This window comes from Oncorhynchus gorbuscha, linkage group LG07 (assembly GCF_021184085.1).
Source record: "Oncorhynchus gorbuscha isolate QuinsamMale2020 ecotype Even-year linkage group LG07, OgorEven_v1.0, whole genome shotgun sequence".
Lineage (NCBI taxonomy): Eukaryota > Metazoa > Chordata > Actinopteri > Salmoniformes > Salmonidae > Oncorhynchus > Oncorhynchus gorbuscha.
In genome coordinates, this window is record NC_060179.1 from 75,141,634 (window position 1) to 75,163,112 (window position 21,479).

General features: G+C 40.8%; 1 protein-coding gene across 4 annotated transcripts in view; it reads left to right on the forward strand.

Annotated features, from left to right (window-relative positions):
* The first annotated feature begins 8,685 nt into the window (after positions 1-8,685).
* The window catches only part of col21a1 (collagen, type XXI, alpha 1), a 48,260-nt gene continuing 35,466 nt past the window's right edge, over positions 8,686-21,479 (forward strand). Inside the window, exons 1-6 of one of the 4 annotated variants that reach the window (XM_046357470.1) lie at positions 8,686-8,898; positions 12,764-12,894; positions 13,114-13,674; positions 14,843-15,008; positions 19,385-19,613; positions 21,140-21,313. In XM_046357470.1, coding sequence (XP_046213426.1) covers positions 12,795-12,894; positions 13,114-13,674; positions 14,843-15,008; positions 19,385-19,613; positions 21,140-21,313 — 1,230 coding nt within the window. In that variant the 5' untranslated portion in view covers positions 8,686-8,898; positions 12,764-12,794. Of the gene's footprint in view, positions 8,899-8,925; positions 9,022-12,763; positions 12,895-13,113; positions 13,675-14,842; positions 15,009-19,384; positions 19,614-21,139; positions 21,314-21,479 lie in introns of those variants that run through there. The other 3 variants (XM_046357469.1, XM_046357466.1, XM_046357467.1) reach the window with 3 other exon arrangements.

Below are 21,479 nucleotides of genomic sequence, written 5' to 3' on the forward strand. Positions count from 1 at the left end.
CTGTCATTATTGAAAGAGATCATGATACCTCACATCTCAAAATAGGGCTACTTAATGTTAGATCCCTTACTTCAAAGGCAATTATAGTCAATGAACTAATCACTTATCATAATCTTGATGTGATTGGCCTGACTGAAACATGGCTTAAGCCTGATGAATTTACTGTGTTAAATGAGGCCTCACCTCCTGGCTACACTAGTGACCATATACCCCGTGCATCCCGCAAAGGCGGGGGTGTTGCTAACATTTACGATAGCAAATTTCAATTTACAAAAAAAAAATGACGTTCTATGCAGCCTACTCAATCACTTTTTATAGCTACTGTTTACAGGCCTCCTGGGCCATATACAGCGTTCCTCACTGAGTTGTCTGAATTCCTATCGGACCTTGTAGTCATAGCAGATAATATTCTCATCTTTGGTGACTTTAATATTCACATGGAAAAGTCCACAGACCCACTCCAAAAGGCTTTCGGAGCCATCATCGACTCAGTGGGTTTTGTCCAACATGTCTCTGGACCCACTCACTGTCAGTCATATGCTGGACCTAGTTTTGTCCCATGGAATAAATGTTGTGGATCTTAATGTTTTTCCTCATAATCCTGGACTATCGGACCACCATTTTATTACGTTTGCCATTGCAACAAATAATCTGCTCAGACCCCAACCATGGAACATCAAAAGTCGTGCTATAAATTCACAGACAACACAAAGATTCCTTGATGTCCTTCCAGATTCCCTCTGTCTACCCAAGGATGCCAGAGGACAAAAATCAGTTAACCACCTAACTGAGGAACTCAATTTAACCTTGCGCAATGCCCTAGATGCAGTTGCACCCCTAAAAACTAAAAACATTTCTCATAAGAAACTAGCTCCCTGGTACACAGAAAATACCCGAGCTCTGAAGCAAGCTTCCAGAAAATTGGAATGGAAATGGCGCCACACCAAACTGGAAGTCTTCCGACTTACTGCTGCTCGTTCATCCTATTTTTCTAACTTAATTGAGGAAAATAAGAACAATCCGAAATTCCTTTTTGATACTGTCGCAAAGCTAACTAAAAAGCAGCATTCCCCAAGAGAGGACTTTCACTTTAGCAGTGATAAATTCATGAACTTCTTTGAGGAAAAGATTATGATTATTAGAAAGCAAATTACGGACTCCTCTTTAAATCTGCGTATTCCTCCAAAGCTCAGTTGTCCTGAGTCTGCACAACTCTGCCAGGACCTAGGATCAAGAGAGACGCTCAAGTGTTTTAGTACTATATCTCTTGACACAATGATGAAAATAACCATGGCCTCTAAACCTTCAGGCTGCACACTGGACCCTATTCCAACTAAACTACTGAAAGAGCTGCTTCCTGTGCTTGGCCCTCCTATGTTGAACATAATAAACGGCTCTCTATCCACCGGATGTGTTCCAAACTCACTAAAAGTGGCAGTAATAAAGCCTCTCTTGAAAAAGCCAAACCTTGACCCAGAAAATATAAAAAACTATCGGCCTATATCGAATCTTCCATTCCTCTCAAAATTTGTAGAAAAGGCTGTTGCGCAGCAACTCACTGCCTCCCTGAAGACAAACAATGTATACGAAATGCTTCAGTCTGGTTTTAGACCCCATCATAGCACTGAGACTGCACTTGTGAAGGTGCTAAATTACATTTTAATGGCATCGGACTGAGGCTCTGCATCTGTCCTCGTGCTCCTAGACCTTAGTGCTGCTTTTGATACCATCAATCACCACATTCTTTTGGAGAGATTGGAAACCCAAATTGGTCTACACGGACAAGTTCTGGCCTGGTTTAGATCTTATCTGTCGGAAAGATATCAGTTTGTCTCTGTGAATGGTTTGTCCTCTGACAGATCAACTGTAAATTTCAGTGTTCCTCAAGGTTCTGTTTTAGGACCACTATTGTTTTCACTATATATTTTACCTCTTGGGGATGTTATTCGAAAACATAATGTTAACTTTCACTGCTATGCGGATGACACACAGCTATACATTTCAATGCAACATGGTGAAGCCCCAAAATTGCCCTTGCTAGAAGCATGTGTTTCAGTCATAAGGGAGTGGATGGCTGCAAACATTCTACTTTTAAACTCGGACTTAACAGAGATGCTTGTTCTAGGTCCCAAGAAACAAAGAGATCTTCTGTTGAATCTGACAATTAATCTTAATGGTTGTACAGTCGTCTCAAATAAAACTGTGAAGGACCTCGGCGTTACTCTGGACGCTGATCTCTCCTTTGAAGAACATATCAAGACCATTTCAAGGACAGCTTTTTTCCATCTACGTAACATTGCAAAAATCAGAAACTTTCTGTCCAAAAATGATGCAGAAAAATTAATCCATGCTTTTGTCACTTCTAGGTTAGACTACTGCAATGCTCTACTTTCCGGCTACCCGGATAAAGCACTAAATAAACTTCAGTTAGTGCTAAATACAGCTGCTAGAATCCTGACTAGAACCAAAAAATTTGATCATATTATTCCAGTGCTAGCCTCTCTACACTGGCTTCCTGTCAAAGCAAGGGCTGATTTCAAGGTTTTACTGCTAACCTACAAAGCATTACATGGGCTTGCTCCTACCTATCTCTCTGATTTGGTCCTGCCGTACATACCTACACGTACGCTACGGTCACAAGACGCAGGCCTCCTAATTGTCCCTAGAACAGCTGGAGGCAGGGCTTTCTCCTATAGAGCTCCATTTTTACGGAACGGTCTGCCTACCCATGTCAGAGACGCAAACTCGGTTCCAACCTTTAAGTCTTTACTGAAGACTCATCTCTTCAGTGGGTCATATGATTGAGTGTAGTCTGGCCCAGGAGTGGGAAGGTGAACGGAAAGGCTCTGGAGCAACGAACCACCCTTGCTGTCTCTGCCTGGCCGGTTCCCCTCTTTCCACTGGGATTCTCTGCCTCTAACCCTATTACAGGGGCTGAGTCACTGGCCTACTGGGGCTCTCTCATGCCGTCCCTGGAAGGGGTGCGTCACCTGAGTGGGTTGATTCACTGATGTGGTCATCCTGTCTGGGTTGGCGCCCCCCCTTGGGTTGTGCCATGGCGGAGATCTTTGTGGGCTATACTCAGCCTTGTCTCAGGATGGTAAGTTGGTGGTTGAAGTTATCCCTCTAGTGGTGTGGGGGCTGTGCTTTGGCAAAGTGGGTGGGGTTATATCCTTCCCGTTTGGCCCTGTCCGGGGGTGTCCTTGGATGGGGCCACAGTGTCTCCTGACCCCTCCTGTCTCAGCCTCCAGTATTATGCTGCAGTAGTTTATGTGTCGGGGGGCTAGGGTCAGTTTGTTATATCTGGAGTACTTCTCCTGTCCTATTCGGTGTCCTGTATAAATCTAAGTGTGCATTCTCTAATTCTCTCCTTCTCTCTTTCTTTCTCTCTCTCAGAGGACCTGAGCCCTAGGACTATGCCCCAGGACTACCTGACATGATGACTCCTTGCTGTCCCCAGTCCACCTGGCTGTGCTGCTGCTCCAGTTTCAACTGTTCTGCCTCATTATTATTCGACCATGCTGGTCATTTATGAACATTGGAACATCTTGGCCATGTTCTGTTATAATCTCCACCCGGCACAGCAGAAGATGACTGGCCACCCCACATATGCTCTCTCTAATTCTCTCTTTCTTTCTCTCTCTCGGAGGACCTTAGCCCTAGGACCATGCCCCAGGACTACCTGACATGATGACTCCTTGTTGTCCCCAGTCCACCTGACTGTGCTGCTGCTCCAGTTTCAACTGTTCTGCCTTATTATTATTCGACCATGCTGGTCATTTATGAACATTGGAACATCTTGGCCATGTTCTGTTATAATTTCCACCCGGCACAGCCAGAAGAGGACTGGCCACCCCACATAGCCTGGTTCCTCTCTAGGTTTCTTCCTAGGTTTTGGCCTTTCTAGGGAGTTTTTCCTAGCCACCGTGCTTCTACACCTGCATTGCTTGCTGTTTGGGGTTTTAGGCTGGGTTTCTGTACAGCACTTTGAGATATCAGCTGATGTAAGAAGGGATAAATACATTTGATTTGATTTGATTTAGGTGCCGTTTAAGATGAGGGAGGACGATTACGTGTTTTATGAGCATGGATTTATTTATATTACAGCATATTGGATGACTGTCATTCATATTCCATTCATCCAGCTCAATGTAACAGAGATAGGTTTAGGCTACTTACTACATGATACTCACATTTTCCCTATACCCATCAATGTTGCTACAACCTAGCCTATGAATTAAAGTTTACAATGTACTGTAGGTGCACAGATTGAGAGAAATTTGAGTAATCAAGGTGACAGACATTGACACATTTATTACAGCCTTGCACACACTTGCCTGCATCTAGCTGATCTAGGGTGTAATCATTAGTCCAACAGTTGCAAACAAGAGTTTCTATTGGACAAATTTAGGTATGTTTATGTCTGTTTTTCAACAGAATCGGTAGAATCAATACACTCCTGATCACATGCAAACAGTTCACTTTCATAGCAGCCAGATCGTTGTATAATTCCTTCTTGCATCTATGCACTCTCCTCCTCTCACCTTTCCACTCCCTTGTGGACTTCAGTGCACAACACATCAGTGGTCTGTGACCAGGCAAAAAAAACTTTCTAAGCCAAACCTTCATATCATAACCGCTAACCGTTACACACAGACTATATTGTTGTCACCTCATTAGCTAATGTCAAATCAAAAACATAGCTACTAGAGCTAACCCATTACTAAACTCGCTACAATCATGTAGTACACTGTACAGTTAGCAAGCTGTTTAGCAGTTACATCGATTGGCGAGCCGCGGTGGCAATAAATTAATAAAACCAAAAGCTTACCTTGACGTGAAAGTGATAGTGGAAAAAATATGAAATATAGCTATTTCTCTCTCTCTCTTTTGCTTCTCCTTCAGTTAAACAAAATACACATTCTCAAATTTGTTAAACTATTGCCTTTCTCTCTCTTTGAGTCAACTACTCACCATATTTTGTGCTAGCTAGCTGTACTATAGCCTATACTTTTAGTACTAGATTCATTACCTGATCCTTTGATTGGGTGGACAACATGTTAGTTCATGCTGCAAAAGCTTTGATCGGTTGGAGGATGTCATCTGGAAGTTGTCATAATTACTGTGTAAGTCTATGGAAAGCGGTGAGAAATACGAGCCTCCTATTTTTTTTTTATTGAAGTGAATGTATCGAGAGGAGGAAGGACCAGCTGTCCTCCGGGTATACCATGGTGCTACCCTACAGAGTGCTGCTGAGGCTACTGTAAGCCATTGCAAAACAGTGTGCTTTAATCAATTCTTTGGTGACGTGAATATATTTAGTATAGTTTTATCTAAAAACGATCACTTTTCATTATTTTTACTTTTATGAAATTCACTGAGGAGGATTGTCCACCCCTTCTTCCACTGCTACTAGATACTTTATCTACAATTCCATCATAAACATTTTAACAAAACAACCTTGTTTCTGACATTATTTATCAGTATGCTGTCTTCATAGGCTTATGTAAGACATTTATACCTGGTTCTAACATGCATTGTTTGTCCTGATCATTTCCACATTCTGATTGTGCCTGCATTTTCAGACAGGTTTAGAGGATTAAAAACTGATTAGCTGTTTGTGGTCAGATCTTCCTGAGGAGGTAGTCAGGCATGCATTGTATCTGGATATCTTACAAGTGTAGGCGGATCTGGACAGTGGAACCATTTAAATCATCATTATCCCATTACTTATTTTCCACCATAATTTGCAAATAAATTAATTTAAAAAACTACAATGTGATTTTCTGGATTTTGTTTTCTCATTTTGTCTGTCATAGTTGAAGTGTACTTATGATGAAAATTACAGGCCTCTCTCATCTTTTTAAGTGGGAGAACTTGCACAAATGGTGGCTGACTAAATACTTTTTTGCCCCACTGTATTTCTGAAAATGCTGGCCAAATCAAATAATTAGGCTCTAGATGCCCCCCTATCACAGCACAATCATGTCAAAAATGTAAACAGTGTTTCATTACATCAGGTCACAAGTTTTCAGATAACAACAGTGGTAGGCTTGATCACCGACAATAACGAGACAGCCTATAGGGAGGAGGTCAGAGACCTGACCGTGTGGTGCAAGGACAACAACCTCTCCCTCAATGTGTTCAAGACAAGGGAGATAATTGAGGACTACAGGAAAAGGAGGACTGGGCACGCCCCATTCTCATCGAGGGGGCTGTAGTGGAGCAGGTTGAGAGCTTCAAATTCCTTGGCGTCCACATCACCAACAAACTAACATTGTCCAAGCACACCAAGACAGTCATGGGGCGGCAGCGTAGCCTAGTGGTTCCCCAGTAACCAGAAGGTTGCGAGTTCAAACCCCCGAGCTGACAAGGTACAAATCTGTCGTTCTGCCCCTGAACAGGCAGTTAACCCACTGTTCCCAGGCCTTCATTGAAAATAAGAATGTGTTCTTAACTGACTTGCCTGGTTAAATAAAGGTAAAATAAAAATAAAATGAAGAGGGAATGACAAAATCTATTCCCTCTCAGAAGACTGAAAAGATTTGGCATGGGTCCTCATATCCTCTAAAGTTTCTACAGCTGCACCATCGAGAGCATCCTGACGGGTTGCATCACTGCCTGGTCTGGCAACTGCTCAGCATCCGACCGCAAGGCAGGGTAGTAGTGTGAATGCCCCAGTACATCACAGGGGCCAAACTTCCTGCCATCCAGGACCTCTATACCAGATGGTGTCAGAGGAAAGCCCTAAAAATTGTCAAAGACTCCAGGCACCCTAGTCATATACTGTTCTCTCTGCTATCGCACGGCAAGTGGTACCGAAGCACCAAGAGGCTTCTAAACAGCTTCTACCCCCAAGCCATAAGACTCCTGAACAGATAATAAAATGGCTACCCAGACTATTTGCATTGTCGCCCCCCACACTGTCTTTTACGCTGCTGCTATTCTCTGTTATTATCTATGCATAGTCAATTCTACCTAAATGTACATATTACCTCAATTACCTTGGCTAACCAGTGCCCCCACACATTGACTCTGTACTGGTAACCCCTCTATATAGCCTTGTTATTTTACTCCTGCTCTTTAATTATTTGTTACTTTCATTTTTCTGGGGGGTGGGGCTATTTTTCTTAACACTGCATTGTTGGTTAAGGGCTTATAAGTAAAGCATTTCACTGTAAGATTTCACCTGTTGCATTCGGCGTATGTGACAAATGTAATTTTATTTTATTTGTATCGTTAGCGTAAACCCCTTTTTTCCTCAAACAGATGACGATCATGCTTGACTCAATGCATTCTCCTACAGCAGGCATCGTCAACTAGAGTTTTTCTTGAGCGGATGGTCACGGGGCCAGAACATAATTACACATAATTTGTAGACTGCAAATTGACCACAAGAAACCCAAAAATAATGTAATATTTGACTAAACGTAATAATTTCAAACCCAGCTTACATTTGTAAACGACCACATCTATCTCTCTATTATACATGGGAATACTTTGGAACAGACTTCCCAAATCAAAATCACTTGGAGCTGATTTGCTGGTGTTGTTACAGTATTTTATGTCCAAAAATATATAAAGAAATTGCTCAGAAAACTTGGGAGGCCAAATAAAATCACCAACGGGCCAAATTCGGCCCGTGTACCGCCTATTGGGAAACCCTGTCCTACAGCATCTGGACAGCATTTAATGTGTATCTTAGTTATTACACTGAATTTTTTGTTCCCTTAGGTCAGGTTGTGAAATCATCTTGATGTGTACAATGTGTGTTTTTATTCTCATGAGATGTACATTGTGAAGGCCTAACATTGTGTATTCTGGGCTACCCTGGGAGTATTTCAGCCTGTATGCTGAAACTGCCCCTGTTAATCATTGCAATACTGAGGTGGAGAAAGCCAAAATCGAGTCATTAGTTGATGCAGGATGCTGCAGAGCTATGAAACTCAAAGAAATATGACAAACTGAAGTCTACAACAACATTCTCAACTGATATCAGATTTGGTTGGACATTTTTGACGAGTTTCAGCTGTAAGACGAGGCTACTAGGAACGGTACCATATCACAGCCATTTTATGCCCCTTGTTCATTGCTCACTTGTACAACATGATCTCCTGCTGTCCACCTTGGTAAGCCCTTTCCAAGCCCGAGGTTTGGTCCCAGCATGTGAAAGCCTGTAGCGTTATCTAGGACCCACCCTGGTTCCTGGAACCCTCAGGACTTCATGTGTATACCTTCAGCCCCCACACACAATCCTGTCCTTTTGACTACTCTTTTTCTCCTGGCACTGACAGAAAGAGGCTGTCTCTCTCAGTATTTCTTATCTGTCTCTCTCTCTTAGCCTGGATAATTAAGAGTGGCTGTTGGTCAGTAAAAGTTGGAGAAGGCCCAGAGAAAAGAGAGAGAGAGGGAGAGAGGCAGAGAGAGAAAGAGGAAAAGAGAGAGGGGTAGAGAGAAGGGGGAGGGAGGGAGGTGAAGAAAGTGAAAGGGAAGAGGGGGAGAGCAAGAGAGAGGGGAAGAAAGTGAGAAGGGGAGACAGGGGGAGAGAGGGGAAGAGAGAGGCAGAGAGAGAGAGCGCGCGAGAGAGAAAGAGAGAGAGAGAGAGAGAGAGAGAGAGAGAGAGAGAGAGAGAGAGAGAGAGAGAGAGAGAGAGAGAGAGAGAGAGAGAGAGAGAGAGAGAGAGAGAGAGAGAGAGAGAGAGAGAGAGAGAGAGAGAGCTGGAAAGTGAATGGAGAGGGCAGGCTTTCAGTCACAGGAGGAACATTTGGTGCAGTGCTGAAACTTCTTCCCCAAACACAGCTTCTTCTTCTTCTACCTAGACCTTGCCACGGTTATGGCCACATGGCACATATGAGAAGGTGACAGGGGACACTGACACTCGGACTACACTAACCTCTGGTAACTTTTTTTTGGGGGGGGGGGGTTGGGGGGTTTGCTTTTGCCATTTTTGGAAAACTACATCTTGTACACTTGTTGATTTTGGGTCTGCAAGGGCCTTTGATGCCAATACTTTAATCTACGGTATGCTAAAGAATGTTTCATGTTTAAATTAGGAAACAGATTGTTTCTTGTTTGAAATGTGTTTATTATTCAATTGTTTAATGCATTGTAAAGCAAGTTGTACCTGTTGGATCCTTTTGGGATTTAAACTGAGTATGAACTTTCAGTACAATTTCAGATCATTCTGGTTTTTGAGTGTGTTTTAGTGTGTTGTAGCTTTCACTGAAGCTTTGTGCTTTATCAATGTCTCAATAGATGTGATAATCTACTAGTGTTTATATTCCTATGATCTGAGCGGCTGCAGCAGCAGACAGCAGGTAGCATACTGAAGACATTAGGAGCAGTTATCAGTCCCTTGTTTGTGCCTCTGTCATATGCAAAGAATGAATGGAATTATTTAACTGAACTCTGCTTGGCGCTCGACTCAGTCTCCTCTCATAAACAGAAAAAGAAAGTTGAGGGAACAAAAACCATAGAAATACCAAGATCAGGGGTTTGCATAAATTGCTTTCATGAGTTTCTGTGAGTGTGACAGATTTATATAAAACAAAAGTTAGGCATTCCCAAAAGTAAACCCCTAGCCTGTAGCTCATTCTAAAATAGGAACATATTGAATGATAATATACCCCTCCCAGGCTCCAAGTGGTTTAGTCTACTGTGATGATATAGGTTCATAGTTTTGCTTATTTGATTTGATTTCAATGGAGGTTTAATATAATGTTTTGGCTTTTCCTTTGGTGCCTGAGGAACTTGGCAGTAATTAACGTTCCCCTTACCTTGGCAAAGTTGTAATCAATTATGTATATAAACCCTGGATTGCTGATGCTATGTATTGGCCAAAGAGAGTCTTTGAAACCACCAGTCAGCCATATTGGCACTCCCCAGAAGAAGCAGTCCTCCACATGAATGAATGGAATTCTACATTATTTCAATTAAATTTTTTAAGAACAAAATGACATCTATTTAAAGGTCCAAAGCAGCCATTTGTATCTCAATATCAAATCATTTCTGGGTAACAATTAATAACTTACTGTGATTGTTTTCTATTAATATGGTCATGAACAAAAAAATTGCTTCTTAGCAAAGAGCAATTTCTCAAACAAGAATTTTGCTTGGACTGTCTGGGAGGGGTCTGAGAGGGGAGGGATAACTGAAAAACGATCTGTTATTGGCAGAGAGCATCAAAACAGGCAGACATTTCAGGCGGTATTTTCAAACAGCTCTTACACTAAAAGGGCATTATCATCATTTTCTGAATTTCAAATTATTATTCCAACCTCAGTGTGGAAATATATACATATTTTACTGCACTGGACAGTAAGTATAATTGTTTTTGTAGTGGGGAAAGTAACAAACTATACTTTAAGGAATATTTCTAAATATATATATTTTTCTGCTTAGCTAACATAATCAAATGTATGTGTCTGTAATAAAATAAGGAGCTTATAATAGAATAAAGCTGGCAAAAACAAATGAAGGTATAAAAATAAATGTATTTATATAGCTTCCAAAATAGTTGTTACAATGGTGGCGGAGTGTCACAATTGAGGCGCGGTGGCTTAGAGACAGCTAGTCAGTCAACTAGTGTACATACTGTATAAATCATTGGTTGTAGTACATGCTGAACAGCAGCTGTTGATTTTGGGAATAACTTTTAATTGCATTATTTAAAGGAGTTCAGTCCAAAATGCAATGGTTGACATATTAAGCAGTAATTTAAGACAGCAGGTGCTAATGTTTAAATAGCTATTCTAGTAGGTGCACATTAACTTCCCCAATTAGCTTTGGAGTTGTGAAAACAACATCTCAAATGTATCCCTAACAACAACTCTATCAATCAGAAGACCATAGCAACCAAAAAGCTTAGGGTAAGAACCAGATGAAGGAACCAGAAAATCCGTAAGTGATCATCTATATAAGTTTGTGCTTTCGGCTCGAACCACGAACAGGTTAACTCTGTTGGTAGCACCTTTTCTGGAAAAGTGGGAGGAATCAGCTGTTCAACATGAGCTTCCTGACTCCCATGTCCAGCTGGATGCAATCCACTAGGCATGACATAAATATTTTACAAAGTATTGCAGCAAACTAGATGAATAACTCAGACTCGATAATAATAAATAAGGTGTCTGGAATAGAATTTGGAAGTCATGTTACGGGTTTTAGGCAACATGTCAGATTTAAAAAAATCTTTATGATGGATATTGTTTTGTGTTTTTTTAGTCGGGGAGGGGAGGGGGGGTTATAATAAACTGCATACCAGCGACCCATCATCTTGACCAAGATGGAGAGCTATTAAGTGTCTGCACTGCTCCAATAACGTCAGAGGTCAATGACTGGGTCATACAAAATAAAAATAAACATATGGTTGACGGCACTGCACTGACCTGCAAAGTGCATGGGTTATTTGAGAGAATTTTGTGGCATGCATTCTCAGCTGGTGCCTACTCCATCAAGCTTTAATGTAGCCCATTCAGGAATGTGTTCCTTTAACTGTGTAGTCCAATCACAACCAGGTCTCTTTGTGTCTTGGACAATGGTTGCCATCCATTCGTCATGACGACATGTGTTTGGTCACTGTCCAGAGCTGGAATTTCACTGTCTGACGCCATAAATGAATTCCATGTGGCTTTAGCAGAAATGTAGAAATATCCAGTTTGGGGTACTAGCGAATGGGTCTTTGCTTTCTGGGATCATTGGGAAGTCCCAACTCTGAAGTCACATCATTGAAGTTGAAATTTAAAACAGTAAGGGTTAGGGTTAGGGTAAGGGTAGGGGTTAATGTTAAGGTTTATGGTAGGAATGTCCCAAGGATACAGGATAGCACTGACCATACCAAATTGCCCATGTCACGCTGCTGCTCCAGCGACCTCCCCTAGTGCTCTGGACGGATTTGGGGGGAAAGACCGGAACAAAATGGCCGGCTCTACCATGGCAGTTTGGAGCCTCACTGAGCTGTGCCGCAAATCCCAGGTCAGGGAGTGGAAAAACACAGTCATGTTATGGCTGTGACAACAAACCGACTGCACAGTTACATATGGTGGATCAGGGTTAGATTTCGGTCATTGCAGAATTGATCTATCCAAGTCTGGTCATTGTCTCAGGAAAACCCACTGCTTAAGGTTGATCGGATGGATTGACTGAGCTGACTAAAGGTCTTTCCTTCCTTCCTTCCTTCCTTCCTTCCTTCCTTCCTTCCTTCCTTCCTTCCTTCCTTCCTTCCTTCCTTCCTTCCTTCCTTCCTTCCTTCCTTCCTTCCTTCCTTCCTTCCTTCCTTCCTTCCTTCCACAAATGCTTTCTATGGAACATATCTGTTCCTCATTTATAGCTGCTTCTTTTTATAATGTCTGCAGTTTCTAACTTTCACGGGCTGGAAACTGCAATAAAATATACCATTTCCTAAAGAATCCAGAGGGAAACAAAGAAGTATGATCAAAACAATTCTGAGTACTCACACACATGGAGAGAGAGCGAGTATGTGAGAGAGAGCGAGTGTGTGTGAGAGAGAGAGACCTCAGAATGCTCTTCCATGTTTCATTGCCACTAACACATACTTAATTTGCTTTATCATCTTTACAACAAATACAATATACTGACCCTCCATCTTTTGTCACAGATATGTCTACTTTCAATATTAAGATATGCATTGCATGCAATTCAAGTAACAGCAGTGACAAGTAAGAAAAATGGTCTTGATTGGTTAACTGATATGAGCAATTGTAACGACAATCTCAGCAATGCATGTGTTGTTTCCCTTTCCCTATAGGGGCACAATTGGAGTTTGGTACTTCAGCATCATGGGTTGCAAAACAAGATCCATGCATTGTGTCTTGCGGTGTGTGTGCTTCATGCTCCTTCACTTGTCTTGTACAGCACAAGATGAGGACATGAGATTCAGTAAGAGTGCTTCTCTCTTCATCGTTATGTGTGACACATTTCCATTGCATGGTGTCCGTTATCTCTCAGGTTTACTATAAAAAACAGAATGGATGTTCAGGAAAGCTCTCTATGAACCGTATTGGTAAAGGCCATTCGTTTAGAAGAAGTGAATACTCAGCATTAATGTTTTGTCTCAAGGCTGTGTACCACCACTCATGTGTCTCATGTCTCTTACAGGTTGTAAGACTGTTGCAAGTGATCTGGTCTTTATCCTAGACGGCTCATGGAGTGTAGCTGATGTGAACTTTGAACTAGTCAAGCGATGGCTAGTCAACATTACCACAAGCTTTAACATCGGACAGAAGTTCTCCCAGATTGGAGTGGTCCAATACAGTGATGATCCAATCATAAATATTCCACTAGGGAAGCACCTTCATATCAAGGATCTCATTAGAGCCATGGAATCCATTGACTACATGGGAGGAAATACAAGGACTGGGACGGCCATACAGTTTGCTAGCGACAAACTGTTTAACCTGTCTGAGAGAGGCCCAAAGGGCGTTGCTAGAATCGCTGTGGTCCTAACAGACGGGAAGTCACAAGATGAGGTGAAAGCTGCAGCAGAGGCAGCCAGGAGAAGAGGAATAATCATCTTTGCCATTGGTGTGGGATCTGAGACAGAAGAGGCAGAGTTGAATGCTATTGGAAACAAGCCTTCCTCCAACTACGTGTTTTATGTTGATGACTATAAAGCTATTTCCAAGATCCGTGAGACCATAAGGCAGAAATTGTGTGAAGGTAGGCATTGCTGTGATGACAAAATGGGGACAGTCATAAGCCCTATCCCTCAGCTTTATAACAAACCAAGTGGGGCAATCATTTTTGTTGTTGTTCGTTAAAATTAAGGAGAGGGCCTTTAAGGACTCTTTGGTTCATTTAACATGTTTGCACATTGCCAAACATTGAAGCTCTTCAAAACCAAGAACTGTCTTGAAATCAAATTTTTTCTAAAGATCTAATGATTGTTAATGTAAATGTTTTCTAAAGCTGATGACTATGGATGACGAGCCAAACTGTGCCTAGAGAGTAATGTCAATGTGATGTTAGTGCTTCAGGTGACCCAATATCTGGGCAAAGGAGAGGATGATATGATGTGATCTGCTCTCTGCCCAAGGCCTAAATAAAAATGAACAAGCAACAACAACAAAACAGCTAGCTATTGCTTTTTGACCGGAAGAGGCACCTTCTGGTAAGAAACAATACATAATGATTTTTTTTGTTTGCTTGTAGATTTTTATTGCGATATTTTTTGAAGGAATATACATGGCGTAACGGCAGTAAATTACAATAGTTGCTGGCAGCGCAGGCATATTTGGTTAGTAATCCTGAATTTTGACGCTTGCAGAGCTGGTGAATGGTAGCTTGAATGGTAGAGGTTTGTGCAGAGAGGCGATCTCGTCACATTCATCATCTCCTTTGCCCAGATACTGGTTCATGCTTCAGAGTGAAGTGAAGGTTAGTGAAGCTATTTAAAACAAAATGGTTTCATCAAGAACAAGAGCAGAAACAACTCCCAGAACCAAGCATAAAACAATAGTTAGGAAAATCAGACCTATTTGAGTGGTTGTATCCACTTAAAAACAATAAGGATGCCTGATCCCATGTAAATGAATAGCCTACTGTAATAATTAACATGCGTGATTAAGGGGTGGGTGTAATGGTCAAATGCTGTCTGGTTTTCACAATGGGAGGGGTGTTCTTTAGACAGCCTTTCCAATGCCTTTTACAACAGATTATCTGACACTTCAGTTTCTAGGTCAAATTAAATGGATTTAACTCAAAATGAACATGCAGCCCAACCAGAAAAAAAGGATGGTGGTATGAAAGTGTGCTTGTGATGTTCAACCAGTCACACAAAAATACGTACTCTGCTGTGTTCTAAATTCTCTCATTCTCTTTATTTCAGAGACTGTTTGTCCAAGCAGTATCTCAGTCGATAACGGTGATGTGAAGGGCTTCGATATTCTACAGTATCTTAATTTGGCCAAAAAGGTCAAAAAAACTCAAGGGTCTTTCTATGGCTCCAAAGCCTTCCAGGTGACATCTCGCGTTGACCTGAGTGAAAGCACGACGTAAGCTTTAAACACCATGCCATGTCCAGTGGCGTAGCACAGTTTCACTGGGCCCTCTGTTTTTCATGTGGGCAGAGAGAAAAAATGTGCAGATTTATAGCTAATCTCATGCTATTTTACACATTTTGGCTATGAGGTATATATATTTTTTGCTATTTTATAGCTCAGGGATTCTTGAAAGACAGGACAATCTCAACTTTCTTTCCACAAATATTTGTCTTAATAAAAATACAAATAAAAATGAAACATATATTTTGATTGACCAAAGAATCAGCTACAGTATAACAGCATGTAAAGGAACAACCTCCAATTTCTATATGTTTTCATAAAATGCAACTAACTGGATTCCTGCCAACCCCATCAGACACCATAAAATGCATTTTATTTTTACAATTATTATCGAACAAGTGTTTAAAGGCCTATATAAAAAAAACATATTTTATATAATATTGAATTAGACCTTTATTGCTACAGCCCATAGAAACACATTGAACTACACATTAATAAATGGCAAAAAAAATAAATAATAAGGAACAAGGTTTTGAATGAGAAAACTTAGACCCATGTTTGGTCACGTTATTTTTGGCACATTTTACCTATACATTTTTTGCAGCTTGGTACTGGATTACCTTCAGACAACTTCCCTGAAGCTTATTAGTTTGTAACTCACACTGTTTGGGTTTTACAGACAGATTTGTTGTGAATGTCTTGTCTGGATTCTCTCATGTGTATAAAAAGGCCACTTTCAAAAGCCCCGTTGTATGGATTAAGTGAAAACTTTATATATCCGGAAAGAGGGGATTGAGCTGCAGCCAATACAATAAATTGTACTGTATGTCTCTAACTTAAACACACAGGGAGCTACTATATCCAAAATGACATCACCTTGTGGGTGTGGGTGTGTCAATCAAATCTAGGGGGTTTTAAAGTCAGAGTTGGCTATTTCATGAAAGATAATTTTCTAGTTAATAACCATCATTGCCAGTTTTTTAAATTTTAAACACTTTTTTGGAAAGTTTGAAATTGGGTTCCTTTGCTCCGGACAAAGGCATTTTGAAAGTTTAGAGAATTCCTAAAACAAATCTTTCTAAGATTCTCATGAATGTACATTTTAGGGCTCAAATAAAAATAACACAACAAAATCATATTTTTTAACTATAAAAATTTCCCTGTCAGACAACAATTGTCCTGACTTTCAAGAATCTCTGAGCTAATTTCCTGACATTCTACATATTGCTGAGAGAAAAATGTTGTAGTTATAAAGCTAATTTCCTATAATTCTGAACATTTCTTTCATGGTATGATGCTTTTTTGGGGGGCTGGGGGACCCCAAATCTCGTTGATCCCCCCCCCCCCCGTACCTCAGTATGTGCAACACCAGTGGCTGTGTCAATATTTTATTTTTTATTTTTTATTAACCATCCCTTAACCACAAATGTCTTTATTTATTTATTGTATTTATTTTTAAAGCCTTTCTGCTACATATACACTACCGTTGAAAGGTTTGGGGTTAATGGAATATCTATATAGGTGTACAGAGGCCCATTATCAGCAACCATCACTCATGTGTTCCAATGGCATGTTGTGTTAGCTAATCCATGTTCATCATTTTAAAAGGCTAATTGATCATTAGAAAACCCTTTTACAATTATGTTAACACAGCTGAAAACTGTCGTACTGATTAAAGAAGCAATAAAAGTGGCCTTCTTTAGACAAGTTGAGTATCTGGAGCATCAGCATTTGTGGTTTCGATTACAGGCTCAAAATGGCCAGAAACAAATAATTTCTTCTGAAACTCGTCAGTCTATTCTTGTTCTGAGAAATGAAGGCTATTCCATGTGAGAATCGAGCATAGAAGTAGTTTAGCTCGTCTGGTAGGCTTGTGTCACTGGGCAGCTCTCGGCTGTGCTTCCCTTTGTAGTCTGTAATGGTTTGTAGGCCCTGCCCCATCCGACGAGCGTCAGAGCCGGTGTAGTACGATTCGACCTTAGCCCTGTATTGACGCTTTGCCGGTTTGATGGTTCCTTGGAGGGCATAGCGGGATTTCTTATAAGCTTCCGGGTTAGAGTCCCGCTCCTTGAATGCGGCAGCTCTTGCCTTTAGCTCAGTGTAGATGCTGCCTCTAATCCATGGCTTCTGGTTGGGGTGTGTAAGTACAGCCACTGTGGGGACGACATCATCAATGCACTTATTGAAGAAGCCAATGACTGATCAGAGGAGGAATCCCGGAACTAATTCCAGTCTGTGCTAGCAAAACAGTCCTGTTGCTTAGCATCTGCTTCCTCTGACCACTTTTTTTTATTGATCTAGTCACTGGTGCTTCCTGCTTTAATTTTTGCTTGGTATCAGGAGTCAGGAGGATAAAACTATGGTCAGATTTGCCAAATGGAGAGTGAGGGAGAGCTTTGTATGCGTCTCTGTGTGTGGAGTATAGGTGGTCCAGAGTTATTTTCCCTGTGGTTGCACATTTAACATGCTGATAGAAATTTGGTAAAATGGATTTAAGGTTCCCTGCATTAAAGTCCCCAGTAACTAGGAGCGCCACCTCTGGGTGAGCGTTTGCTTGTTTTCTTATGGCGGAATATAGCTCATTCAATGCTGTCTTAGTGCCAGCCTCTGACTGTGGTGATATGTAAACAGCTACAATGAATACAGATGACAACTATCTCAGTAAAAGTAGTTTGGTCTACAGCTTATCATGAGATACTCTACCTAAGGCGAGCAATAGCTCGAGACTTCCTTAGATATCGTGCACCAGCTGTTGTTTACAAAAATACATGGACCGCCGCCCCTTGTCTTACCAGACGCCACTGTTTTATCCTGCCGGTACATCGTATAACCAGCCAGCTGTATGTTGATGTTGTAGTCGTTCAGCCACGACTCCGTGAAACACAAGATGTTACAGTTTTTAATGTCCTGTTGGTGGTTTAATCTTCCTCGTAACTCGTCGAGTTTATTCTCCAAAGATTGCACTTTGCCACCAGAATGGAGGGAAGTGGGGGTTTATTCGATCGCCTATGAATTCTTAGAAGGCAGCCTGACCTTCACCCCCTCTTTTTCCGCCTCCTCTTCACGCAGATCATGGGATCGGGCCTGTTCTTGAGGAAGCAGTGTATCCTTCGTGTTGGGCTCATCATAGTTGTGAAAGGAAAAAGAGGGTTCTGCTAGTCCGTCGTGAGTAACCGCAGTCCTGATGTCTAGAAGTTATTTTCGCTCATAAGAGACGGTAGTGGCAACATTATGTACAAAAAAAGATTTTAAAAAGTTACAAATAACACAAATAAACATCTGCCATCCTACTTACTTACTTACTTATTGCTTCTTCAATCAGTACAACAGTTTTCAGCTGTGCTAACATAATTGCAAAATGGGTTTATTTTATCTTTATTTAAGTAGGCAGGTCAGTTAAGAACAAATTCTTATTTTCAATGACGGCCTAGGAACAGTGGGTTAACTGCCTGTTCAGGGGCAGAAGGACAGATTTGTATCTTGTCAGCTTGGGGATTTGAACTTGCAACCTTTCGGTTATTAGTCTGACATTCTACCCACTAGGCTACCCTGCCACACCAATTTAAAATTATAAACTTGGATTAGCTAACACAACATGCCATTGGAACACAGGAGTGATGGTTGCTGATAATGGACCTCTGTACATATTCCTTTAGCCGTTTCCAGCTACAATAGTAATTTACAACATTAACAATGTCTACACTGTATTTCTGATCAATTTGATGTTCTTTTAATAGTCAAAATTAGCTTTTCTTTCAAAAATAAGGAAATGTCTAAGTGACCCCAAACTTTGAATGGTAGTGTACATACATTTTATAAATACATTTTTGTATACATTTTGCATACACATTTTACATGCACATTTAACATACATGGTACTTTTATATAAAGCATTCACATAACAATAATACAATACCAAACATAAGATCTTTAATCCCAACCCTCAGCCCATCCCACCTATCATCATAGACCTCAGCTCTTTAATCCCACCCCTCAGCCCATCCCACCTATCACCATAGACCTCAGCCCTTTAATCCCAACCCTCAGCCCATCCCACCTATCACCATAGACCTCAGCTCTTTAATCCCAAACCTCAGCCACTCTCAGCCTATCCCACCTATCACCGTAGACCACCCTTGTTTAGTTTCCATGTGCCATATGTTTTTCAATTGTGCTGTGATTTTTTACATCATTTTTTAAACATTTCTAATCGTGTAGTATCCACAGATTGTGAGGTAAAGATGGTAACCTTTCCTACGAGTGTCACTGTTGCCATGTCTACTTTATCACTCTGGTTTCATAGTGATGTGATTGACTGGTTGTTTCATGGTGATGTGATTGACTGGTTGTTTAATTTTGGCCCACAGGAACTTGTTTCCAGACGGCCTGCCTCCGTCCTACGTCTTTGTGTCCACACTGAGGTACAAGGGGTCTCTGCTCAGGGAAGAGTGGGACTTATGGAGGGTACAGACCAACAACGGGAAACCACAAATGGCTGTCACACTTAACGGATTTGAACGCAATGTCAAGTTCACTACAACCAGTGTAGCACCGGGTGATACTCAGACAGTGGTCTTCCAACAAGAGCCTTCCAAGGTACCGCAACACCATGAGTCTTCCAAACCACCAAAACAGACACATGACATGATAGTACTTTACAGATGTTGGATCTTTATTTGACCTCTGTTTATTGGTACTCTTTTTATTCTATCCTGATTGCCTAGTCACTTTTACCCCTACCTACAGTACCAGTCAAAGGTTTGGATACACCTACTCATTCAAGGGTTTTTCTTTATTTTTACTATTTTCTAGTAATAGTGAATACATCAAAAGTATGAAATAACACATGAAATCATGTAGTAACCAGAAAATGTGTTAAACAAATTAAAATAGATTTTATATTTGAGATTCTTCGAAGATGACAGCTTTGCATCAAGGCAAAGAAAACCCCTTGAATGAGTATAGTCACAGCAAAATAATACTGCAGCAACAGGATTTCAACGTTTAATCCATAATGTTGCTTGAGCGGTGGTTAGGCTTTTAGAGGGTCAAAATGAGGCTACTTGTAAAGTGGGATACTGTTACTATAACCATCTGTTAGTGCAGGTTTTCAATTCATTTTTGTAAATCACAAAGCTTATGTGCATTTCCTGTGAAACAGTGAAATTCTCAGCAACAAAAGAGTGATTAAGATGATAAATCTGTACCGAGCCCCAACAAATGTAAAATCATGATCTGTTTGTGGCATTTATAAAACATCAAATTTGAAAAAGAGAAACAAAAATAGTCTGGCTAAGTCATTAATTCATTTCTCTCCAGAACTGGCAATCATCATGAAAATCTCTGAGGCAGATGTACAGTCTCTACAGTCCATGAAACACAGAGAGTCCTCATAAAACAGTGATAGGGTTTATTACTACACACACTAATGATATGACAACAAGCTACATTATATTCCGAAGAAGCATTTTCGGGAAAATAACTAGCTTTCTAAGGCCTAGGATGTGGGGGGATTGAAGACTGTGACATTTGAGGAGAATGGGATGTAGTGAATTGAAGGAATGATTCATTATGGTTAGATAATAACTTCTTGGAGATCAGTCACCTTATCAGACTATTTCAAATAATCCAACGGTTTCCTACTGGCCTTGTGCTAGCCGAGGCCTACTTTACAATGGCTTCTTGACATGCCTAAGTTAAATGTCATGGTCTGCCTTTAGACAGGCAGACCAATTCTGATATTGTTTTCACTAATTGTTCTTTTGACCAATCAGATCAGCTCTAAAAGTTATCTGATATAAAAAATATCTGATTATATTGGTCAAAATACCAATTAGTTCAAAAATATCTGTATTGAGGTGCCTGTCTAAACTTAGCCTTTGATTTCTTACGTTTTGACCATATGGATTAGTGATTTTAACAAAAACGAAAATAAACTGATCTTCTAAATCTGAGGCTGTCTTTATTCTTTGTTTCTCCATTGTTCTTTCTATCAGTGTTTTGTGATTGCCCAACAATTTCATATCCATTGCACTCTCTAGTGGGCAGGTTGCTACATTCTCCTTGACCTTGTTGACCTTTGTATATATAATCATTCCTTATCCTCTTTTCTTGTCAAATAGAAACTATTTGATGAGAACTGGCACCAGCTTCGCCTACTGGTCACTGAGCAGGATGTTACCCTGTATGTTGATGACCTGGAAATTGAAACCATTCCATTGGAACCTCCTGTTGGTATCTTCATTAATGGGAAGACCCAGATCGGAAAGTATGTCAGCAAAGAGACGACTGTACCAGTAAGTATCCGGAGACAACATTTTCACAACCAGTAACGTGCATTTGTGCTTCTTTGAGCAAGACAACTGTCGTTTACAGATTTGCACAACAAATTTGAGCCAGTTTGCTACAACAAGAAAATAATCCTTCTGCAACAGGAAATGTGAATTACAATTAATTACAATT